This window comes from Lynx rufus, unplaced genomic scaffold (assembly GCF_022079265.1).
Source record: "Lynx rufus isolate CCGP_SWC_20201006 ecotype Redwood Valley unplaced genomic scaffold, mLynRuf1.p SCAF_2, whole genome shotgun sequence".
Taxonomy (NCBI): Eukaryota; Metazoa; Chordata; class Mammalia; order Carnivora; family Felidae; genus Lynx; species Lynx rufus.
The window spans coordinates 185,799,145-185,819,188 of record NW_025814834.1 but is presented as its reverse complement, the minus strand read 5'-3'; the positions used below and the strand labels follow the sequence as shown (position 1 = coordinate 185,819,188).

At 47.2% G+C, this 20,044-nt stretch overlaps 1 protein-coding gene across 1 annotated transcript; it reads right to left on the bottom strand.

Moving 5' to 3' along the window:
• Positions 1–53: 53 nt before the first annotated feature.
• On the bottom strand, positions 54–19,989 carry LRRC41 (leucine rich repeat containing 41). The gene is made up of 10 exons (XM_047083789.1): positions 19,576–19,989; positions 15,408–15,494; positions 14,433–14,503; positions 5,609–6,752; positions 2,674–2,934; positions 1,990–2,154; positions 1,804–1,902; positions 1,143–1,265; positions 846–921; positions 54–751 (listed from the first exon to the last, which is right to left on the bottom strand). Exons 1-10 carry the CDS (start codon positions 19,772–19,774, stop codon positions 532–534), a joined length of 2,445 nt encoding a protein of 814 aa, XP_046939745.1. The 5' UTR covers positions 19,775–19,989; the 3' UTR covers positions 54–531.
• Positions 19,990–20,044: the final 55 nt, after the last annotated feature.

Sequence of the window (20,044 nt, the reverse complement as noted above, 5' to 3'; positions counted from 1 at the left end):
AGGACCCTACTGAATTTTGTTCTCTGGGACAAAAATCATCAAGGAGGGCTGCATGATGTTTGCCCAAAGTTTATTTTATAAGAAAAACTTTTTTGGTTAAAAAAAAGAAAGGAATAAAGGTATGAAAGGGACTGAGGCTTGGGAGCAGCATGGTGAGCCCAGCAGAGAAGAGGCCTGGTAGTGGACACTCCTGTACTTCTCTAAAGCCTAGGTACCTGCTTGAGGAAGGAAAGCAGGAACCTCAGGCAGGGGGAGAGGAGCTGTCCTCAGTGACTGATGAGCACTGTAACCTGGCCCAGGGTTCCGAGAGTAGTGGGTAAGGGGCCCAAAGGCTCTAAACCCAGTTGTGAGAGTGCCTTTGCTGAGCCCAGCAAGACCTCCAGGACCTCAGTGCAAGGGAAGAAGGAAAAAGAGAAAAAAAAGTTGCAGAAAGAGAAAGACAGAATTGGTGTTTGGGAGTTCTGGGCAGCCCATGTCTCAGCCCCTGCAAGCTGATGGTGCTGAGCATGGGCCTGTGAAGCATGGGCCCCATCACATGGTGCTGACATAATCTGCGAAGGCCTGGGATGAGTCCCACGAGTCGCTAACCACATGACAAGTGGCCCGGAGCCGCCGAATGGCTTCCCTGGCTGTGACTGCATCCTGGTCCAGCCAGTTCTGGAAGAGGCGCAGGTGACCAAAGGCTCCACGGCCCCAGCGCTCCAGCCGCTTGGCGAACTCCAGAAGACCATCTGGCTTGATGCAGTTGGAACTGGTAGGGGTGAGATGGATTAGACACCCAGGAAACAATCCCTAGTCTATATCCTTACAGCTCCATCCCTTGTCCCCTCCTCCTCCCCATGTACCTGATGTCCAGCTGACACAGAGAGGAGGATGAATCCTCTGAGAAAACATCTGCCAGGGCCAGCAGGCCAGCATTCCCTGGGGAGAAGGGGAGAAATGTCTAATCACCCAAGAACAGGGAACAATGGTATCCCAACCCATTTCTGGTGGGGAGAAGCCCAGCCTCCAAAAGCCCCAGCACACAACTATATTCCAACCCCTATGTTCCCAGTGGAGAGGCCTATGCCTTCCTCCACTGAATTTTGAGGTCAAAGAACTGGCTCCTTCACCCCTGTCCCTTCCCAGGGCCCTGCCCCCACCCAGGCGGTTCCCTGGCAGCCGGAGGCCCTTCAGTGTGGAGTTGCCCTTCATAGCAGCAACCATCTCAGGCAGAAACTGGGCCGGGCGCTTCTCAAACAGACGGCAGAAGGAGAAGGTAATCTCTGTCAAGAGAAATTAGAATAAATTCTGATGGCTAACATTAGGACTTGTTGCTGCCCCTCCTGCCCCAGTTGGCCTTAGCAAGGGGTCTGAACATTTTATAGAGGCCCAGAAAGAGAAAGGAATTTGTCCAAGACCCCAAGCAAGACTGGAACTAAATCAGATTTAAACCAGAGACTGAACCCAGAGGTTCACCCTAGAGAGGTCCTCTGTGTGGACAGTTCTCCATTCACTTCTTTTCCCTCTATCCATTGCTTGCCCTCTATGCAGGGGTGGGGATTAGGGACAAGAGTATGAGGGGAACCTGACAGCATATTTATCCTTCCCCACCACCATTATTTCTGTTGGCCACTGAAAGGTAAGAAAAACTTGAGTAATTTTCCCATGTTAAGTATAGGAGGAGTTGAATTTGGGACCTTTTAGAAGGAAGATGATGCAGTTTCTATAACTTATAGTTGAGGATATAAGGCCAAGAAAAGAACAGTGGCAGAGCCACAATGAGGACCCAGCAATGCCCCAGGTTCTGAATGATGAATTTACCTTGAAGAGTCAGATTCTGTAGCAAAAAGAGCACCTCACTCTGACAGTCAGCCAGATTCATGTCGTGGAAGCTCAGCCTCTTCAGGGCTAGGTTGTACTCTGCATGGGGGTAGAGGCCACGGGCCTTAGCTTTCCCAAAGAATAACGGTCTCCTACCCTCCCTTTATCATTCTAGCTGGGTCCTACCTTTGAGTGTCTGTAACACAAGCCCAAAATCTTGGGGAGAGGCAAAGGTAGCACTATCCAGAGACAGCTGCTGCAGAGAACCCGAGGCCTTCAGTACAGAGCAGAGCAGTGGGGCTGGTTGGGCTCCCCGTGGAAATCCCATCTCCAGCTGTTCCAGGCAGTTTTCTGGATATGACAGGGAGAAAAGATTCCAGTGGGCCATCTCTCTTCTATTCTCAGAGCAGGTCCCATCCTGTCCTTTAGAGGCTCACTGAAAAATCTTGTTTACTTGTCATTGAGTGCCTGCTATAACACTAGGTTCTGGGAAGAGAGTACTACTAGGAGATTTAGTCCTTGTTCTCCTGGAGCTTTTAGTCCAGGAAGACTAGACTATTCAGACAAGCAAACAGGAGTGTGCAAGAGTGGTGAGCTAGGAAACAGGATCCAAGGGGACATACGGAAGGGGGACCTAGACCCCTTTTCTGGAGACTCATCTGCCATGGTCACTTTCTATTGGGCTTGTAGTGGTCTGGGCCCTGTCCAGCCCATGGTCATCTTTAACAGCAGGCTCTAAAGAGGGAATGGATTACAGATAAGCCAGGAATGAGTGTTGCTAGGTCTGGATTAGGTCTTCCCACCTTTTCCACACAAATGCACCTGCACATTTGTGTGAACACATGCACACGCACACGCACAGTGCTTCACCTGGTATCTCCTCATCCCCAATTATGTGGCTAGGGGGCCCTGCATTCCCTGGCACGGCAGGGTTGTCCCTCTGGCTGGGGTGGTCAACACGAATAGAGAGGACCCGCAGCAGGGGCAGGGCTCGCACAATGGCACGTGTCAGCTCCAGGATGGGCAGTGGTGAGAACAGATCACTGAGATGCAGGGCACGGAGGCGGCATCCAGCCTGGCCTGACAGGGCCCGCAGACTGTCCAGCAGGCGGAAGATGTTAGAGCCCAGGCCTATGGCAGGAAAGAGGTTAGGTCAGTCATGTGGGAGTGTCAGCAAGAATAACATTCAGAGACCACTCCAGATATTTCTGTTGATGACCACCAATTTTCTTGAGCTTCCGATCAGATTACTTAAAATCATTTGTCTCAACTATTCATCATCTTGCTTTTTTCCTCAGGTAACCAGCAAACTGATGTCTACTGTACTGGGCTATGCCCTCAAGCATCAGTCAGGGCAGTCACAAAATAAGAGGATGTGGTGGGGCATACTGTGCTGCCAGCTAAATGACAGGCCCAGAGGGCAGCAGAAATCTCTGGACTTTTCTTATAGGTCACGTGGAACATTTGAAATCTAAGGGGAGTGGCAATGACTCAATAGGGAATACTTTAAAAGATTAATTAGATAGGAATAGAGCAGAAAAGGATAACCACATCCCACAAAAGGGAACAGGATGCAGAAGGGTTACAGCAGATGCTTAATGCCACAAAGCAAATAATTTCTTGGAACCTACTTATCTCCCCTTAGACTGAGAAGGCCCCTGTTGATCCATTTCCAACTAAACCTCACCCAGCACCTAGTAAATGCTTTGTGTGTTTTTGCTAGACAGTAGCCAGCAACAGCTCTTGCTCCTGCCTATGTAGGCTGATTAACAACAAAAATGTGTGAGGGGAACTGGAGAAGTTGAGTATTGTAGAAGCACAAAGGATGGGGGTACTTAGCACCCAGTCCAGCTTCCCTCAGTAAAAACTTTACAGCTGAGTTGTAAAGAACACAAAGGAGACAGGCTAAAAGGAGGGACGGGAGGGACTGGCAGGGAGAACTCGGTATATATAAGAGCCTGAAGGAGGAAGAGTGGCAGCTTCCAAGAACTGAAAATATTCACTGTGGCTGCTGTGTAAAGTATGAGGCGGGGGGGCGGAGGGTTCAAGATGCCACTATGAAGGTAAGCAGGAGTGAGAACACAAATGACCTGTAAGTAAATTAAGTATGGTGACAGGAAACCATTCAAGGGTTTTTAAATGAATGACCTTTTCATTGAAAAAACAAAACTTGGGCTGCAGTGTAGACTGTGAATTGTATGGTGAGTATGAAGTCAGGAAGAACTACTGAAATGATGAATCTGGGTGAGAAGTAATCATGGCTCAAATTAAGGATGTGGAGATAGAGAAGTGGATTTGAGAGATCATAAAGATATGTGGTGCAAAAGAAAGAACCCAGCTTTCTTTTGGGCAGCTGAGTCAGCTGTGAGGTCACTGACAGAACAGAGCTATTGGGAGAAGATGCATTCAGGCTGCGGGGCTTGTGGTTTATGAAGTGATATCTAGTAGTCGGCTGGCTAAATAGTTCTGGAGTTTAGGAGAAGGATCTGGGCCAGTGTCATAGATTGGGGAATCTTTAGCATAGTTGGCCTTTCAAACTACAAGAATGGACAGAATTGTTCAGGAAGCATGTATAAAGTGGCAGAGCTCTGAGAAACTCTGAACATTAAGAGATAAGAGAGGTAATGTCCAGAGAGGGAGAAGAGAAAAATAGATTTTGAGATAGTGGAAATGAGAATATTTGATGAAGACTACTACATAGCAGCAAATGCTGCCGAAAATTAATGTGAGAGGAGGACTAAAACATATGTATTGGACTTAGCAACAGGGAGGACCTTGGAGAAGGAAGGCAGCAGTAAGGAGTGGTGAAAACCTTGGATTCGGGAATCCGGTTGCCTGGATCTGCATCCTGGCTCAGTGAGGTTATCCTGGGCAAGCCACTTGACCTCATAGGGTTGGTGTAAGGATTCAATTCATATAGTGCTTAAAGTATGCCAGATACATACTAAGCAATATATAAAAGTTCTTATTACTAAGGCATCTGAGAAACAAGCTTTCCTAAGAAGGCAAGAAGGTATGGATCCAGAAAACAGGTAAAAGAGTTAGCCTTAGATAGGATGGCCATCTCTTCCATTGTGATGAAGGAGAAAAGGATGAGTGTAAATGTAGGAGAGTTTATAGGTTAACAATAAGTTGAAGTTCATGTGTGATGGCTTCTATTTTCTCTGAAGTAGGAGGTGAAGTCATCTGCTAAGAAAGGAAAAGGGAGGATTTGGAAGTAGTAGGAATGGGAGCTAATGTTACAAACACAGGATTCATATAAGGATGATGACTGAATACACAGTAGCACTGGTCTGCACAGTTGTGATTTTCTCCATCAGTACTCAGCATCCTAAGTAGATTGATGGATTTACCCAGAGTTGAAGTTTGGCTCGCTGGGCACAGCCAGGTGGGTAAGAACTGAGGACTGCTTTACAGGTTGCTGGTCTGATAAAAATGTGGTCTACACCTTGTCTGTATAGCTGCTTTGATATGAGTGGTGGGACCCAACCTTAGACTTGGTGGGCCTGCATACACTATACTGTTCCCACAATATGGGAATTGCCTACCATATCTAAAATGTACCCATTCTTAAGGTTCTCACTGTCTCTCAGGAACTCCTTCCAACTCTAAAGCCTATAAACCTCATGTTCTTCCCTAGCACTGAAAGTCTGCCACTGTTTCATGTATGTGCCTTCTGCCCCACTCTGACGCAGGCTGGGCCACATCTCCAGCTCCTCGATCGCATTCCCTATTCCCCTCTGCAGGATTGGGCACACGGCTGGTGCTGCTGTGAGACCCATCTCTGCCCCTGCAGGGCACTCACCATTATAGGAGAGTGTGAGGCTCTCCAGAGACACCCAGGAGCTCAGCAGGTGGCACAGTGTCAGAGCCGCCTCTGTGGAGAGCGGAACTGTGAATAGCTCCAAGGTGGAAATGCTTCGGAATCGCTGGGAGGCCTCCAGTGCTGGAAGCCCCAGGCAGCTGGGATCTGATCCATCCAAAGCTCCACAAGCCACTTCCCCGATCTCCATCTCTTCCCCATCCTCCTTCTCACCAGCCACAATGAAAACAAAGTCATACAGGTCTTCAGACTCCGCTCCAGACCCCTGACGGGTGCGAGCACCCTTCTTCCCTGCAGCTCGCTTAAAACGCTTTAGGGGCTTAGGCTGTGGGGCTGAGCTAGCTGGAGCCCGTTTGGATGAGGATGTGGAAGAGGAAGCAGAGGCAGAGGAGGTGGTGGCTGGAGCAGAGGGTGGCCGCTTGGTGCCAGGAGCCTCGTAGGAGGTTGCTGGAGGGTGCAGATCCCTCTTAGGGTCTGTCCCACCTGCTATCAGGCTCTCCTGTGTGCTCCGGCGTGTTACCCGGGTAGCAGGTGCAGCTCTGGCCGTCTGCTTGGCTTCACTCTTCCGCCGGGAGGCCATCAGGGCTGCAGCACATCGCTCAGCAGCATCCCTGCGAGGCCGGCGTGAGCCCAACAGGAGGGACCCTTCATCTCGGGATGGGGCCCGGCCTCGGGAGGCTTCTCCACAGAGGCGGCAAGGTGGACCACCAGGGCCTGGCTGCCAGAAGCCAGCACTCATGGTGAGGATGAGGATGAAAAGGGCTGACTCAGGCACAGGCCAGGAGTACAGCGACACCTGGCTGACAGCCCCATGGTGAATAAGCTGATGCAACAGCTGCCGAAGGGACTGCTGAGCAGCCACATCAGAGAACAGCAGGTGGCGGAACTTGAGGGTGTGCAGGGAACTGGCCAGGGTCTCCAGAACCCTGCGGTTGGGCTCAGCCACCAGCTCAGTCGCACCCTGCAGCATATTGCAGATGGTCAGCTGCCGGACGTGGCGGGAGCTATGCAGAAGAGGTGAGAAGCGCTGGTCACAGAGACGCCTGTCAGAAGATACATCAATGGTCCCACGTAGAACATGGGAAAAAAAGGCCTCCATAAACTTGGCTCGCCAACAGGTCACACTCTGAAAGCAGAGAACATGCCAGACAGCTGTGATACTAAGGGCTACCCACTGAATCATCATTTCCCCAAGTTCCTCTGTTCCAATAGCTATTTGATGAGTCAGGCAACATTCTAAATAATTTATACAAATTAATCTTCACATCTTTGAGGCTTATATTACTGTTATCCCCATTTTACAGGTAGGAAAAATAAGGCACAAAAGTTGTTACTGCCTGTGGTTACACAGGTAAATAGTAGAATCAAGATCTGAACCCAGGAAATTTGGTTCCAGAGATTATTTTGTTATAGTGACTGCCATTCAAGTGAAACATTCACTCCTGTAGTTTCTTCCATGTTTGTTTCTAGAACCTGACCCCAACTTTCCACTCTTACCACTACCACCTTTGTTCAGACCCTTACCCCCTCACACCTGACCATTAGCTTCCTGATTACTCCCCCATCTCTTTCTCCTTCCCAAACTTTTATACACAAGTCCACTGGATTCATCTTTGTAAAACATGCCTGACTACATTCTGCCTTAAAACCCTCAGAATCTTTCCATTGCTCAGAGTTAATCTGAAGTTCCTTAGCCTGGGAGGGAAAGCCCTGTACAATGTGGCCTCTAAGATTTATCTCCCACATCTTGCTCATGTGAATGTTTTGCTCTGGACAAATTGATCACCTTATTGACCGAGACCTGCCTTCTACGTGCTTTTCCTACATCTGCCAGAAATGCTCTTCATTGCCAGACCAAATAGGCTTCCTGAGAAGACCTACTAACATTTCACTTTTTTTTTTTAAATAATTTTTTACATGTTTATTTTTGAGAGAGAGAGAGAGAGGGAGGGAGACACAGAATCCGAAGCAGGCTCCAGGCTCTGAGTGGTCAGCAGAGCCCAATGGAGGGCTTGAACCCACAGACTGTGAGATCATGACCTGAGCCAAAGACAGATGCTTAACTGAGCCACTCAGGTGCCCCAACATTTTACTCTTCTTGAGGTTATTCATCTCAGTGTCTCTGTGTGCCCCCTTTTACCCCTCCCCTGCCTCTCTTGTGGGACTCTTCTGATAATCTGACTACTCAGGTGTTAGACATTGGTAACCTTGTCTCATGGTGTTGTCTCTGCACATGTTTTATCCCAACCAGATGAAAAATTCCTGGAGATCAAGGTCCAAATCCTAGATTTGGTTTCTCCAAGGCAATAGTTACTGGCTTTGATGCACATGAGATTTTATCAGACTATTCTGGTACATTTAGAAGATCTCTGAATGCAGGTGTTTCTTAACCTTTGGTGCACATCAAGATTTACTGTGGAGCTTTTGTTTCTCCAAAATTCATGTCAGCCACCCAGACTTGGTGATCCTCTTATATCTGCAGTAAGGCCCATAAAAAAATTTTTTTTAATATTTAGTTTTGAGAGAGAGGGAGGGAGGGAGAAAGACAATCTAAAGGAGGCACCAGGCTCTGAGCTGTCAGTACAGAGCCTGATGCAGGGTTCGAACTTACAAACCATGAGATGGTGACCTGAGCCGAAGTCAGACGCTTAACTGACTGAGCCACCAAGGCCTGTGCATCTTTATTTTTTAAACTTCCCCCAGATGATTCTGATATATATCAGAGGTCAGCATTTACTGCTACCTACCCTCTCCACCCCCAAAAGGGCACACAGCCTTCCTTAAGTTCCCATTCTCTCCTAAGGTGCAGTAGAAAGTCTGCTGACTTTGATACAAGTGTTATCTCTGCCACTATACTCTGGACCTCTTGAATCTCTTCATCTGTAAAAGGTGGATAATATCACTTGTTTCACAGGTTTGTTGTGAAGATCAAATGAGACCATGCAAGTCAAAGCACTTTGTAAACTGTAAAATACAAAATGTTACTTCTGTTACTGCTAATGATAATAGCCCAGATGGGCAATGTGAAATGAACTTGATGGAGGCAGAGCCTGTTAAGCAGGGTGCTTATTCAGCCTGAAGCAAAGGCAGTAGGGGCCTGAGGTTCCCCAAGACTAAAAAGGCACTTCTCTTTGGTATTTGCCCTGCCTCTACGCATTCACTCATACCACAGTCACCCTCAACTTATATCTGAGGTTCTTGGCAAGAGTTGGGCCCCTATTCTTAGGCAAAAGTGTCATTCCCTTTGCCCTGGCCATTCCCTATGACACTGCCTGCTGTGGTAATAATTGGGAATGACTTCTTCGTGTTTGAGCTAATTGCATGGCAGCAACAAGGGGGAAGGACCTCTCACCAGCAATAATGTAGGGGCATTATGGGACAAGGAAAAAATACCTGACAACCAAATCTCCACTCAGCCTACAGAAGAAGCAGAGTGGGTATTCCTGAATCCTATCTCTAACACTTTTCCTACACATTTGCTGGCCTATGCTCACAGCCTTGGAAAACACCTGCAGGTAACCTAGCAAGGCTTCAACTTCACAAGTGAGACAGTCAAGGCCTAAAATATGGACAAAAATGTGAACCAAGATATTGTGGCTGTTTCTGACCAGGAGGCACATGTAATATGTAGTTTTGGTAACTAAATATTAGCGTTCCCCTCTCCCCACATTTTATTGGTTGATGAAGACAGTGGGAGAATATTTGAAACTGGAACACCCAGACATGTGGTAACTGCTGCGAGAACAGCATGACATAGTGAATAGGAGCAGGCACTCCAGAGCCAAATTGCCTCAACTTCAATCCTAGGTCTGCCATTCACTAACTATAACCTCAGACAGTAACTTCACCTCTATCTGCCTCAGTTTCATCATCTATAAAGTGAGGAAGGTAACTAAACCTACCTACATCATAGAGTTGTGAGGATTAGATGAGTAAAGTTAGTTATGACAATTATGTCAATTAATTATGAGCAGACAGCAGTTCACTGCATTTTATTCCATCACCACCTTTTAGAAGAATCTCTGCTAAAATTTCAAAGTTGAGGGGTGTCTGGGTGGCTCAGTTGGTTAAGCATGACTTCAGCTCAGGTCATGATCTCATGGTTCATGGGTTTGAGCCCCGCATCAGGCTCTGTGCTGGCAGCTCAAGGTCTGGAGCCTGCTTTGGATTCTGTGTCTCCCTCCCTCTCTCTGCCACTTTCTGTCTCTCAAAAATAAACATTAATTTTTTTAATTTCAAAACTGAAAACAAGCTAAGAGATCTAGTTCAAGCCATTCATTGTGTGTGAACTTATACACTATCGAATACAAAATGATTTAAATACATTCTTTTGGGGGTGCCTGGGTGGCTCAGTTGGTTAAGTTTACGACACTTGATCACAGCTCAGGTCATTATCTCAAGGTTGTGGGATGGAGCCCTGCATTGGTTTTCATGCCGGGTGTGGAACCTGCTTAAGATTCTCTCTCCCTCTGCCCCCGTCCCTCACCGCTTGTGCATGTGTGCACACAGTCTATCAAAAAATAAAATAAATAAAATTAGGGCGCCTGACTGGTTCAGTCGGTTAAGCGTGGGACTTGATTTTGGCTCAGGTCATGATCTCATGGTTCATGAGTTTGAGCCCTGCATTGCGTTCTGCACTGGCGGTGTGGAGCCTGCTTGGGAGTCTCTCTCTCCTTCTCTCTGAGCCTTCCCTGCTCATGTTCTCTCTCAAAATAAACTCAATAAATTTAAAAATAAAAGATTGTTTTTTAAATTTTTTTTTTTAATGTTTATTCACTTTTGAGAGACAGAGAGTGAGAGTGGGGGAGGGGCAGAGAGGGAAACACAGGATCCGAAGCAGGCTCCAGGCTCTGAGCTGTCAGCCCAGAGCCTGCCCAATGTGGGGCTCGAACTTACAAGCTATGAGATCATGACCTGAGCTGAAGTTGGATGCCCAACTGACTGAGCCACCCAGGCGCCCCAAAAATAAAAGATTTAAACACATTCTTCTGGAGGCACCTCGGTGGCTCAGTCAAGGTTAAGTGATAAGACTCTTGTTTTCAGCTCAGGTCATGATCTCACAGTTCATGAGTTTGAGCCTCACGCTATCAGTGCAGAGCCTGCTTGGGATTCTCTGTCTCAAAAATAAATAAACATTAAAAACACACACACACACATTCTTTCAAGCAAGAGTAGGGGAAATAAGGCACCACCAAAGAGGTAAAATAACATTTGTCTACCAACACAGTCCTTGGCCCATCCACAGGCTGGTGGCTTAGGCACCAGCTGGGGAGGAAGAAGTGTGTGTACAAACTAGAGAAGGCTAAATATTTTCTTGTACTAAACAGAGCCAGCAAATGTTCACAAACTATTGTCCACTATTTTTCTGATAACAGAAATATTATTTGCGGAGAGATAAAATCTGTATACCAACTCTTTGGAATGTATATGTAAATGTGAATAGCTATAATTGTTTTTTTTTTTAATTTTTAAACATTTATTATTTTCTTTTTTTTGAGAGAGTGCAAGTGGGGAGGGGCAGAGAGGGAGACACAGAATCTAAAGCAGGCTCCAGGCCCCGAGCTGTCAGCACAGAGCCTGATGCGGGACTCGAACCCACAAACCGCGAGATCATTACCTGAGCTGAAGTTGGACACTTAACCGACTGAGCCACCCAAGGGCCCCATATAGCTATAATTGTTTTTATAACATTGAGACAATTTTGAACAACTTCAAATTCTGGGCTTTTTATTTTATTATTTTTATTTTTTTTTTAATTTTTTTTTTCAACGTTTATTTATTTTTGGGACAGAGAGAGACAGAGCATGAACGGGGGAGGGGCAGAGAGAGAGGGAGACACAGAATCGGAAACAGGCTCCAGGCTCCGAGCCATCAGCCCAGAGCCTGACGCGGGGCTCAAACTCACGGACCGTGAGATCGTGACCTGGCCAAAGTCGGACGCTTAACCGGCTGCGCCACCCAGGCGCCCCAAATTCTGGGCTTTTTAAACATTATACCACCGTGTCATTACATTTTACCACCATGTATTTAAATGTTTTTAGAACATGACTTTGTTAATATTTTGAAAATTTGGATGTACTACATTCAATAATTCATGCATTATTGAAGAAGTTATTTCCAGGTTTTGATATTAAGTTGCTGCGATGAACGTCTTGAAATAAATCTTCATGAGTATCTCAACTTTTATGTACTATAAATTCTAAGAAATAGAATTTCTAGTCTAAGAATATTTTAAAGACTCTTGACAATTATCACCAGATTGTCCACCAAGACAGTTATGTAACATTTCTGCTCCCACCAATACCATATTAAAATGCAAGTTTCACCCACCCCTGGAATTATCTTTTAAAACAAACCAAAACAAGACTTCACTAATTTAAGAGTTATAAGTTTATTTTCCCATTTTTTATTATTGAGATTGAATAGTTTTCACTTTATTGGAGATTTTTGTATATTTTGTGACTTGTCCCAATCTTTACGTACTCTACTGGAATAGCTTGTCTTTGTCTTATTCTCTGTATCCTCGTTTTACAAATGTTGTTGCAAACATTCTTTCCTAGTTTATGTACCTTTAAATTGTGTTTATTGTATTGGCATTTATTGTCCATACTTTTTTTTTTGGTTCTGCCCATTTAATAATTAACACTCTCCATCCTGAGATTAGACACCTTTATTCTTGTTTAGTTGTTTTATGCTTTTACTTTTTACAGTTTAGTCTTTAGTTCCATATAGAAATTATTTGAGTATATTGTAAAATGAGGCTCTAACTTGATTTTTTCCAAATAGTGAACCAGTAACTAGAGAATCATTTCCTGAATAATCCTTCATTTCCCTGTTGCCTTGTCTCCAGAATATCAGATCTCTTAATACACACAAAGTACTGCACAATTTGAAATTCTATTTCTTTATAAGCAATCAGGGACCATGGCTATCTTGTTCACCACTGTATACTTAGAACCTAGTATAGTGCCTGGAATTGAGCAGGCACTTATTAAGTGTTTCTGAATTATGAGGTTAAGGTTACTGTCATGCAAAACTGGGAAACAAAAAGAGGCACCCTTTGGAATGGATATGATCCAAGTCAGGACCTCTGTCGAGGTGACTGTTAGGCCACCAAGCCTGGGGTTTCCTTAATGTTCTGAAATGCTCTGAGACAAGAAAAGATAACAAACATATATTCTTTACCAGGAAGCTTGAGATAATGTTGGGAAAAAAAGCGTATTCTAAGTGAAAGATATTACAATCTCCATCAACTGCTAGTCAAACATACTGCTTGGGAAACACTAGGCCACAGTGACTCTCATACTTCTTTAAAGGTTTCAGGAAGCTGTTACTGTTTTCAAATCTTGCATCTACTTCTCCTCATGAGGCCTAATTCCTGTATATAGTGCCTGAAGATTTTGTTGGGCCTTAGCATTATCTCACTGAACTTCAAGAGTTGCATCCAGATCTGGAAGTAGAAAAGCTGAAGGATATGGAGCTGAATGTTACTGAACCCAGTGCATCCCCAGAAATTAAATCTCCAATTCCTGATAACAGCTTGTTTTCTTATCACTTGGCCTCACCCACCAGTTCAAATACTACTTCCCAAGAAACACTTTCTTGCTCCCTTCTCCCTCAACCTTCTTGTTACTATCACACCACTTATCCTCCCATGCATAATGTATTTCTTTGCAGACTTCCTGCTAAACATGAAGTTCCTGAAGATTAGGGACTGTGTCTGTACTTCCAATATCTAACATAAGACCTGGCATGTGGGAAGTTTTAGTAATGTTTATTGAACTCAATCTGTTCTGTCACCTAGTTATGGAGCAGCAAAAGAAATTCTGCTTAAAAGAGAGATCCAGTGAGTTATATCTGAACCAACACATAATAGAACTGCAGGGCTACAAGAAGCCCTAAAAGTCATCTTGTCCAACCTCTCTTACAATGCTGAATTTCTTCTACAATATCCTTGTGTCAGGTAGTTATCTAGACTCTATTTGAACACTTAGTGATGGGAAGCTTATTACCTCTGGAATTAGCTTGTTTCATCACCAATAAGTTCAGGGTTTAAAAGTTCTACAATCACTTTGGCAAAAATTTATCCTCCTTTAGCTTCTACCCATACAAGTCTATTAATTCCTCTTTTATATGATAATCATTCAAATATTTCAAGACAGTTCATGTTCCCCAAGTCTTCTTTTTTTCAGGAAAAACATCTCCAGTGTTCCAAGTGTGACTCACATGATGTGGCCTTGACTTCTTTCTCCATACTCCAAGGGTAGCCTGACCACTGCAAAGCCAGGCAGGTCTATCATCCCCCTTGTCCTTTAGCATATGTTATAGTTACATTAATTCACACAGCTCAGGGTATAGTCATTGTATGAATGACTTTAGCACACTGTTGACCAAACCCCCTTAATCATTTATACAAGTTGCTAAGCCAGGCCCCTTCACCTCTTTCCCTGAGGTCATGCAATTGGAATTTTTTAGACTCAAGTGAGGAATTGGTTTATTCTGTTAAATTTTATCTTGTTAGGTTTGACCACTGCTCCAGCCCTGTCAAGACCTCTACGAATCTGGGTTCTGCCTTCCATTATGATCACTACCTTCCTCTGTTTTGTGTTACCTATAAACACGGTGAGCAATCAAACCAGTGACAAATGCCAAATGGAAAGAACCTTGTGACAAGACATCAGAGCCCTCCTCCCAAATTCATTCCAACCCTGTGTCTGCACTTTACCAGTACCCAGCTTGTGTTTGTAAGCTATTCCTGCTTTCATTGTGCAAAGTCAGGCCAGAGTTCTACCTGGTGCTAACTTACTTCCAAACTGGAAGGCCTTGTCTTCATTAGCTCATCCCATAGTCGGCGCCAGATGGCTTGAGTGGAGAGGCCTGTGGGGAGAAATATCACCTTTATTTGGCTGCTCTTTGGCCACCATGAGTGAAGTACATCAGCCTTTAGTGTTGCCTTCTCTGGATTCACAGGAGCAATATGGCAGACTAGTAAAGAGCACTGGCTCTAAAGACAGACTGCCTGGGTTTAAATATCAGCCAACCACACTCTAGCTGTGTGACTTTGGGCGAGTTTACTTCATTTTTCTGTACCTCAGTTACCTTATCTGTAAAACATAGTTAATAATAGTTATTTCATAGAGTTGTTGAAAAGATTAAATGTGTTTCTCCAAGTAAAGTGCCTAGGAGAGTGCTTGGCACATCAGGATTAGTTAGATAAATGCTGGCTATTAAAAGATCTGTCTAGGGGCGCCTGGGTGGCTCAGTCGGTTAAGCATCAGACTTCAGCTCAGGTCATGATCTCACGGTCTGTGAGTTCGAGCCCCGCGTCGGGCTCTGTGCTGACAGCTCAGAGCCTGGAGCCTGTTTCGGATTCTGTGTCTCCCTCTCTCTCTGACCCTCCCCTGTTCATGCTCTGTCTCTCTCCGTCTCAAAAATAAATAAACGTTAAAAAAAAAAAATTAAAAAAAAAAAAAGATCTGTCTAATGAGTGGTTTGGGAAACAGCAAGGTAAAATAGAAAAACTAAGATTCAGAAAATCTGGGTTTTAGTCTGACTTAGCTATTAATTGTGGCTTGCCTATGGTTTCACTTTCATTAGTGTAATTGGGATCATGTATTTGCTTTGTGTTTCACTGGACACTGTAAGGAATCTGGTAAGAAAGCAGGTGTGAGGGTACTTTTGAAAAGCGTGAGTTCTACACAGGTATCAGGTGTAATATTTACCAGAACATTATGGTGCCTGGCTTATAATCACTGAATGAGAAAGAGAGAAAGACACTCACCTTTCTTGAGGGCAGTTTCCTCAATCCTCTCCAAGTAATATATATTGAGCAGAGGTAAGATGCTTTGAAGTATTGGGCCTGGGAGAGCTACAAAAAGAAAACACAAAATTTATTTTTTTCTCCTAGGGTTCCAAGCATTATTTATCCTATTGGAAAGGAAAACAGAAGGGCAGACTTCTCATTTGGCAAATGGAACCTCCAGAAGCTAACCTAAGTCTAATTCAAACTCTAATCCACTTATCTTCAGCCACTTAGTTAGCACCTGGAATTTCAGGGACATGCACATCTTCAAGGGTGAGATAATAAAGCAAGCTGATATACTCATTTAGGAGCTGGTCAGTTCATTTCTGCCCAAGCATAATGAAACATTCTGCATTTGAAAGGTCCTACTGAGGGGCACCAGGGTGACCTAGTTGGTTAGGTAACTAAGTCTTGATTTCAGCTAGGGTCATGATCTCACAATTTGTGGGTATGAGCCCTGCATCGGGTTCTGTGCTGGCGGCTTGCAGCCTGCTTGGGATTCTCTCTCCCTCTCTCCCTCTCTCTCTCTGTCCCTCCCCTGCTCTCTCTCACAATAAATAAACTCAAAAAAAAAAAAAAAGATAAAAAGGGGTGCCTGGGTGGCTCAGTCGATTAAGTGTCCGACTCTTGACTTTAGTTCAGGTCATGATCTAGCAGTTTGTGAGGTCGAGCCCCGCATCAGGCTCTGCACTGACAGTGTGGAGCCTGCTTAGGATTCTCTCTCTCTCCACCCTTCCCCTGATCTCGCTTTCTCAAAATAAATAAACTTTAAAAAAAAAGATAAAAATACAAAACAAATAAAAATTCCTATTGAATATGTGTGATAAAAATGTCCAACATAATCTGGGCCGTACTAACTTTTCCAGCTCCCTGCTTTGTCTCCTATGCTTCATCCATGCTAAATTACTTTTACATTTATTTAACATGTCACACTATTTTCTGTCTCTGTGCCTTTGTCATGCTGCTCTCTACTAGGAATGTCCTTGCCATTTTCATCATATTAACTATTCATCTTCCAAGTATCATGTGCCTTTTATCAAGCCTTTTCTGAATCCCCTTCCCACTCTTCCAGGTTGGTGACTCCCATCCTTTGGGCCCCTACTATATTCTGAACTAGTACTTTCCGGTGAACAATAGAAATAATCCAGCCCTAACTCTAAATTCAACATATCATAAAAACAAAACTTGCTCTTGCTGACGTCTAGAGCCGAAAGGCTTTACAGTATTATGGCTAAACAGTTTAGTCTCTAGAGTTGGACAAAACTGAGTGAAATTCTGATTCTATTACTTAGTTATGAATCCTTGGGCAAATTAACATCTTTAAGACTCAGTTTTCTCAATTTTAAAATGGAAGTAATAATAACTACCTCATAATATTGCTATAAAAATTAAAGAAGATCATACCTGTAATCTTTTTAAGACCATTCCTGGCCATAATAAGCTCACTAAATGTTGTCTATTATTATCCTTATCCTGTCAATACCATCTCTGTCCTGCCAAGAACAGTCTAAGATCTTAGAGTATACCATATCTAAGGAAAATCTTTCAAAACTTCTAGGATCTCCCTTTATCTTTACTTGTGGAATAAGTGAATCTTGATGTCCACAGTCTAGTACAATTCTTTGTACATAGTACTCAGTGTACTTGCTGAATGAAAGTATTAATTCCCTAAGCTATTACATTAATGTAAGTTCTCTATTGCATTCAAGCTCCATATCCTGGCATTCAAGGCATAACATACCTATTCTACTTGTTTCCTCACTGTATCCTTTGCTGCTGCCTCTACTCACTTTACCCTTCTCTCTCCCTACACAAAGCAACGCTAGTCCACTGCCTCCAGGAAGCCTTTCTTGGCTGTTAGCCCACACTGAGACCTTCCTCCAAAGCAGCACTTCTTCCCAGGCCTCTTACTTGGCCCTCCTAAGAGGCCTAACCTGATTCAGCTTTTTCTGTGTGACTATTTACCTAGGCTAGGCCCATAGGAGCTCGTCCTCCTCTGTCCCTCCAATCTGCTCTGTTTAGCCATCCCCTCTCACAGCCATAGGGATTCTCATCCCCTATTATCCACAAACTCCTCTCTTCCTTTCTCCATTCTTCTTAAGCCAGGCTCTTCCTTGCTTCTTTCCAGCCTCTACCTTTACTGCCTCCTCTTCCCAACTTGGGGCCTCTATACCCAGTCCTCTTCCCTCCTAGCCAAGTTTAGCATTCTAGAAGCTCCAGGCTGATAGAGCCAATCCTCTCTCTGCCTTCTTCCAGGCAGACTCTTCAGGACTCTTCTGAGCCCCCTGCCCAGCTCCACTGAGACTTCATCTATTCCCCATGGGTCAGCCTGACCCTTCTCCTCTCATCTGTTGGCACAGGGCCTCCACAACTCCTCCCCCCATCAGCTTGAGGACTCTAACAGTCTTCCCCACTACAGGAAGACACTTGGGCCTCCTCAGGATCGCTGCCCCACCCCCACCTCACCAAGGGCCTTCCCACATCCCTAGGCCTTCTTTAACCACTCTCCACAGCCTTGGGCCTTATTCCTGGAGGCCCAACCCGTCAAACTCCAGGGCCCTTTCTTCACAGCCATCTCCTCAAAGTGCAACTCAAACCCAGAATCCCAGGACCTCAAGCCTTCACTTCTGACCTTACCAGGGCCTTCCTCCTGGCAGAGGCACTACCACCACTCCCGAGGCCTTCTCCAGAACCTCACCCCCCCTACCCCTTCAAGGCCTGGGGGCCTCCTCTTCTCTCCTGCCACTCCCTCGGGGTTCCCTGGGCCCTGGGCCTGGCCTGGATCTCCTCACCCAGCTTCGGCCGGGCCTCTGGACCCCACCCCCTCACACCACCAGTCTGTCAGGCCCAAGGCCTCCCTCATCCCCGTGCGGCCAGGCCTACCCCCCCCCCCCCCGCCCCCGGAGCCCTCACTCACTCTGCTGTCTATCACTCTCACCATCAGTGTTCGCCAGGCCGACCCGAGTTTTTCCTCACCAGCTGCCAGGCTGGGGCCGGCGGGGCCCACCCCAAAGCCCGGCCTCCGCGTGCGCATCCGGCTGCGGGCCTTCTCTCCTGCGTTACCTGACCCGCGCCAGGCCGCCCTACTCCCAGGCCCACCAGCCCGGCTGGTCGGTTTGCCCTTCCCGGCCCCTCGGCCCAGGGCCGCGGGCCGCGGGCCGCCCGCCTTGGCCGCTCAGCCTGGGCACCCTCAGCCCGGAGCCGGGCCGTCGGTCCCGGCAGCTTTCGGGCCCGGTGCCTCCTTTGGCTCCGACTCAGCCCAAGGCCTCCTAGCTGCGACGCGCCCCCTCCCAGCCGGGATCCCCGGGCCGTCGCCCCGCCTGGGGCCTCCCTGGCCCTTCCCGCCTGTCCGTCATTCGAGCCTCCCTAGATTGCTGACCCGCTCCCGGCCTCCCTTCACCCGCTCGGGCCCTTCCTCCGCTCAGGCCAGTCCGAGTGGCCTCCGGCGTTCCCTGCCCTGCCCGTCAGTCAGTCCTGCGCTGAAGCAATTGGGCACCCGAGGCCCCGGTCGTCAGTGCGCTCCCCTCAGCCCTGGGTCGTCGGACAGGCCTCGGCGCCCCAAGCCTTCGGCCTCTCCCCCAGCCCCTCGCTCTCCATTCCACTGGGCTGCCCTGGCCCATCAGCCTGGCCTCGGGAGTCTCAGCACCCGCGGTCCGTCAAGCAGACACCGGAGGCCCCGCGCGTCAGTCAGGTTAGGTGGCCCCGGGCCTGGCCTCCTTGCCTTAGGCCGGGCCTCCCAACCTCGGCCCCCGCCCCCAAGCGGCAGGGCCATCTCTGCCCGTCGGTTCGACATCCGAGACTCCCCAGCCCGGCCCGTCTCGAGCATCAGTTCGGTGCCCACGGCCGGTCCGTCACTCCAGCCTCTGTCGTCCGGGCCCTGCCTGCTTGGCCCCAGACCGGGCCTCCTGCCCTCGCCCCCCGCGACCCCCTAGCCAGGCCGCGGTGCAGGTCCACCTGCCGATTTGGTCCCTGCTTTTACTCTGCCTAGTCCAGTCAGTCACGGAATTCGTGTTCCGACCCGACGGTGCGGCTTCCAGTACCCCGGGCTGGGCCTTGCCCCAGGCCTCCCGGCCTCGCCCCCCGCGCCCCCCGGCCGCTGGGCCGCCTCCGCTCGTTGCCAGAGGTAGCCCCTCACCCCGCGACTTACCCCACACCCCGCTCTCCAGAACCCCCATATGGGCGCTCACCGCCCGCCCGCACAGCTCGAACAGGGCGGGGGGAGCGCTGGGGCCCGAGGCCGAGCTCTTCGCTGGCGCCGCCTCCCGGGACGTGGCCTCCATGGTCGTTGCCGCCGCTACCTCACAGAACCAGCAACTCCGGGCGCGCCAGGCCTCGGGCGCCGCCATCTTGGGGAGGTGCGCGATCCCGAGAGTGGCACCCTCGCGCCGCCATCTTGAAAAGGTCAGCAGTTAGGACGGTTTCATCAGCGATGTGGGGAAGACTGGGAACTGCGCTAAAGGAATGTCGAGTAAATGCGCATTCTTACCAAGTCTCTTAGAAGCCAATACTTTAAATAAATTCGTATATCAATGTATTTGGCTCTGGCGCGATCAAGGGGATATTTCTTAGCAAATCCTCCTTAGGCACGAATACTAGCTCCCCCTGTCCCCTGCCTG

Coding starts and splice junctions, on each gene's coding strand:
- LRRC41 (XM_047083789.1), bottom strand. CDS start 19,774: ATGGCGGCGCCCGAGGCCTGGCGCGCCCGGAGTTGCTGGTTCTGTGAG. Junction 15,495..19,575: donor TCTGGAGAGCGGGGTGTGGG/GTAAGTCGCGGG, acceptor TTCTTTTTGTAG/CTCTCCCAGGCCCAATACTT. Junction 14,504..15,407: donor GGAAACTGCCCTCAAGAAAG/GTGAGTGTCTTT, acceptor TTCTCCCCACAG/GCCTCTCCACTCAAGCCATC.